This window comes from Tupaia chinensis, unplaced genomic scaffold (assembly GCF_000334495.1).
Source record: "Tupaia chinensis unplaced genomic scaffold, TupChi_1.0 Scaffold000201_1, whole genome shotgun sequence".
In the NCBI taxonomy this organism is placed as follows: domain Eukaryota; kingdom Metazoa; phylum Chordata; class Mammalia; order Scandentia; family Tupaiidae; genus Tupaia; species Tupaia belangeri.
Genome location: NW_006159676.1, coordinates 1,201,616 through 1,203,849, shown reverse-complemented (window position 1 = coordinate 1,203,849; position 2,234 = coordinate 1,201,616). Strand labels below are relative to the sequence as shown.

The window sequence follows — 2,234 nt, the reverse complement described above, 5'->3', positions numbered from 1 at the left end:
ATAAAATAAATAATTATTTAAGAAATAAAAAAATAAATAATATTTTTAAAAGGATGTACATGGGGGCGTGGCCCTGGTAACCTCCCCGCTGCCTCCGCCTCTCCCCTCCCTCGGGCTGCAGGTGATGGACGAGGCGGACCGGCTGCTGGAGCAGGGCTGCACGGACTTCACCGCAGACCTGGAGGTCATCCTGGCGGCCGTGCCAACCCGCCGGCAGACGCTGCTCTTCAGCGCCACGCTGACCGACACCCTCCGGGAGCTGCAGGGCCTGGCCACCAACCAGCCCTTCTTCTGGGAGGCCCAGGCCCCGTGAGTCCCCGGCACGCCCTGGGGTGGGGTGGTCACAGCCATCCTGGGCAGGGTGGCAACCCCATCGGGCAGAATGGGAAACCGAGCCCCGGATCCCCACCCCCAGGGTGCGTACCGTGGAGCAGCTGGACCAGCGCTACCTACTGGTGCCCGAGAGGGTCAAAGACGCCTACCTGGTTCACCTGGTCCAGACCTTCCAGGACGAACACGAGGACTGGTCCATCATCATCTTCACCAACACGTGCAAGTGCGAGCGGGTGGGCCGGGTGCCCCTCCCCGTAGCCCTTCACGCCCCGGACTCCGCTCAGACCGCAGGCTTCGGGGTTCCCAGCCCCGCCATTGACCAACGTGCTTGGAGACCTCCGCAGCCCTGGTCCCCATAGCCTGGTCACCGCGGCCTCCTGGGCCTCCAGTCCATCTCATGGCAAGGCGTGGCAATGAACCGAGGCCCACAGTTAGCGCCAGGCCTCGGGCGGTTACATCAGCTCCTCCGTGGAGCTTTTGGGGCTGTAGGTAGCAGGTCCTGTAGCTCAGTGGTTAGGCGCTGTGCGGAGGAAGCCGGATCCCTCATGGCCGCCCCCGGGTTTGAGTTCTAGGCTGTTGGCTTGAAAACACTAAGATGGGCCGGCCAAGTGGCACAGAGATTGGAGTGGCTGGATCCCACTTGGCCGACTGCATGGTTTAAGCCCTAGACCTGGTGGCTTGAAATGTACCCCTGGCACGTGTGCACGTGTGCCCACAATCCAGAGAGGAGAATGGAGAAGGGATTGTGGTGTGGCCATCCTCCCTGGGAAGGATGTTCCCTATAGCAAAAAAAAGAAAAGAAAAATACTCTGGACATGCATACGAGTGTCCATGATTCTAACCGGGGTAGAAAATTAGAGGAAAAACAATTGCAGTCTGCTAGGCCCTATGAGGGGGTGCTCTCTCATTCACGCTCCCCTCTGGCACCACAAAAAGAAAAAAAAAAAAAAAAAAAGCTTTAGGACAGAAGGTTATTACAGACTGAGCAAATGAATGTCCTGGCTCCCAGAAGAGAAGTTTGGCTGTAAGGTGGCCTTCAGGCATGGCATGATCCAGCAGCTCACGTACTACCAGCTAATTCTCTGTTCATCATTTGATTCTGTTGTCCTCCGTTGACCCCTGGGAAACCCTGTCCTTCTAGTAGCAGTGACCACCCCCACTAGCAGCCTGCTTTCCAGGCTCTGTGTCCTACAATTCCAGCAGAAAGAACAGGACGCCACCCTCTCAGAAGTCGTGGCAGCGGTCTGGGGCCAGCTCCTGTGGGTTCAGGCCTGGGGAAGGGGTCAGCAGAGAGAAAAGCAGGCAGATGAGGACCCCCCCCCACTCACACACACACACACAAACCCCCACAATCCTGCGTCTTTTTCTTTTATTCATAATAAAGTATATGCACCCGTGCGTGAGAACGAGAGCGAAAGTACCCTTGAATGGGGCTGGTCACGCTGCAGTCCCTTCTCCAGTTCTCCACCCCTTCAAGGCTAGGCCGTCTTCCTCCTGGTCACACGTATAAGTGCCCACTGTGTTGCCTCCAGGGACAGGATTCGAACCCGAGTCTACCCTGTGGGATCCAGCTTCCTCCACACAGCACTTAACAGCAGCCCCACAGGGCAGATCCTGCCTCTCTCTGAGTCGCCTGGGGCTCAGAGGTGGTCGGGGGGGTGGGGGGTACCATGGGCATTGGGGGGAGCAGTAGGGGGGCTGAGCAGCGCATCCCTCCCTCCAGGACCTGCCAGATCCTGTGTATGATGCTGCGCAAATTCAACTTCCCCACGGTGGCGCTGCATTCCATGATGAAGCAGGTGCGAGCCCGCGGCCCGCCCTGGCCACGCCCACCTTCTCTAGGCCCCGCCCCAAGCTCCAAGCCACGCCCCAGGCACGGCTCCTCACCTTGCCCCACTGAC

At 58.6% G+C, this 2,234-nt stretch overlaps 1 protein-coding gene across 2 annotated transcripts in view; it reads left to right on the top strand.

Moving 5' to 3' along the window:
• DDX49 (DEAD-box helicase 49) overlaps nucleotides 1–2,234 on the top strand; it is a 12,884-nt gene that overhangs the window by 6,909 nt on the left and 3,741 nt on the right. For both annotated transcript variants that reach the window (XM_006147105.3, XM_006147106.3), the window contains exons 5-7: nucleotides 122–309; nucleotides 416–556; nucleotides 2,057–2,132. In XM_006147105.3, coding sequence (XP_006147167.1) covers nucleotides 122–309; nucleotides 416–556; nucleotides 2,057–2,132 — 405 coding nt within the window. The remainder of the gene's footprint in view (nucleotides 1–121; nucleotides 310–415; nucleotides 557–2,056; nucleotides 2,133–2,234) is intronic.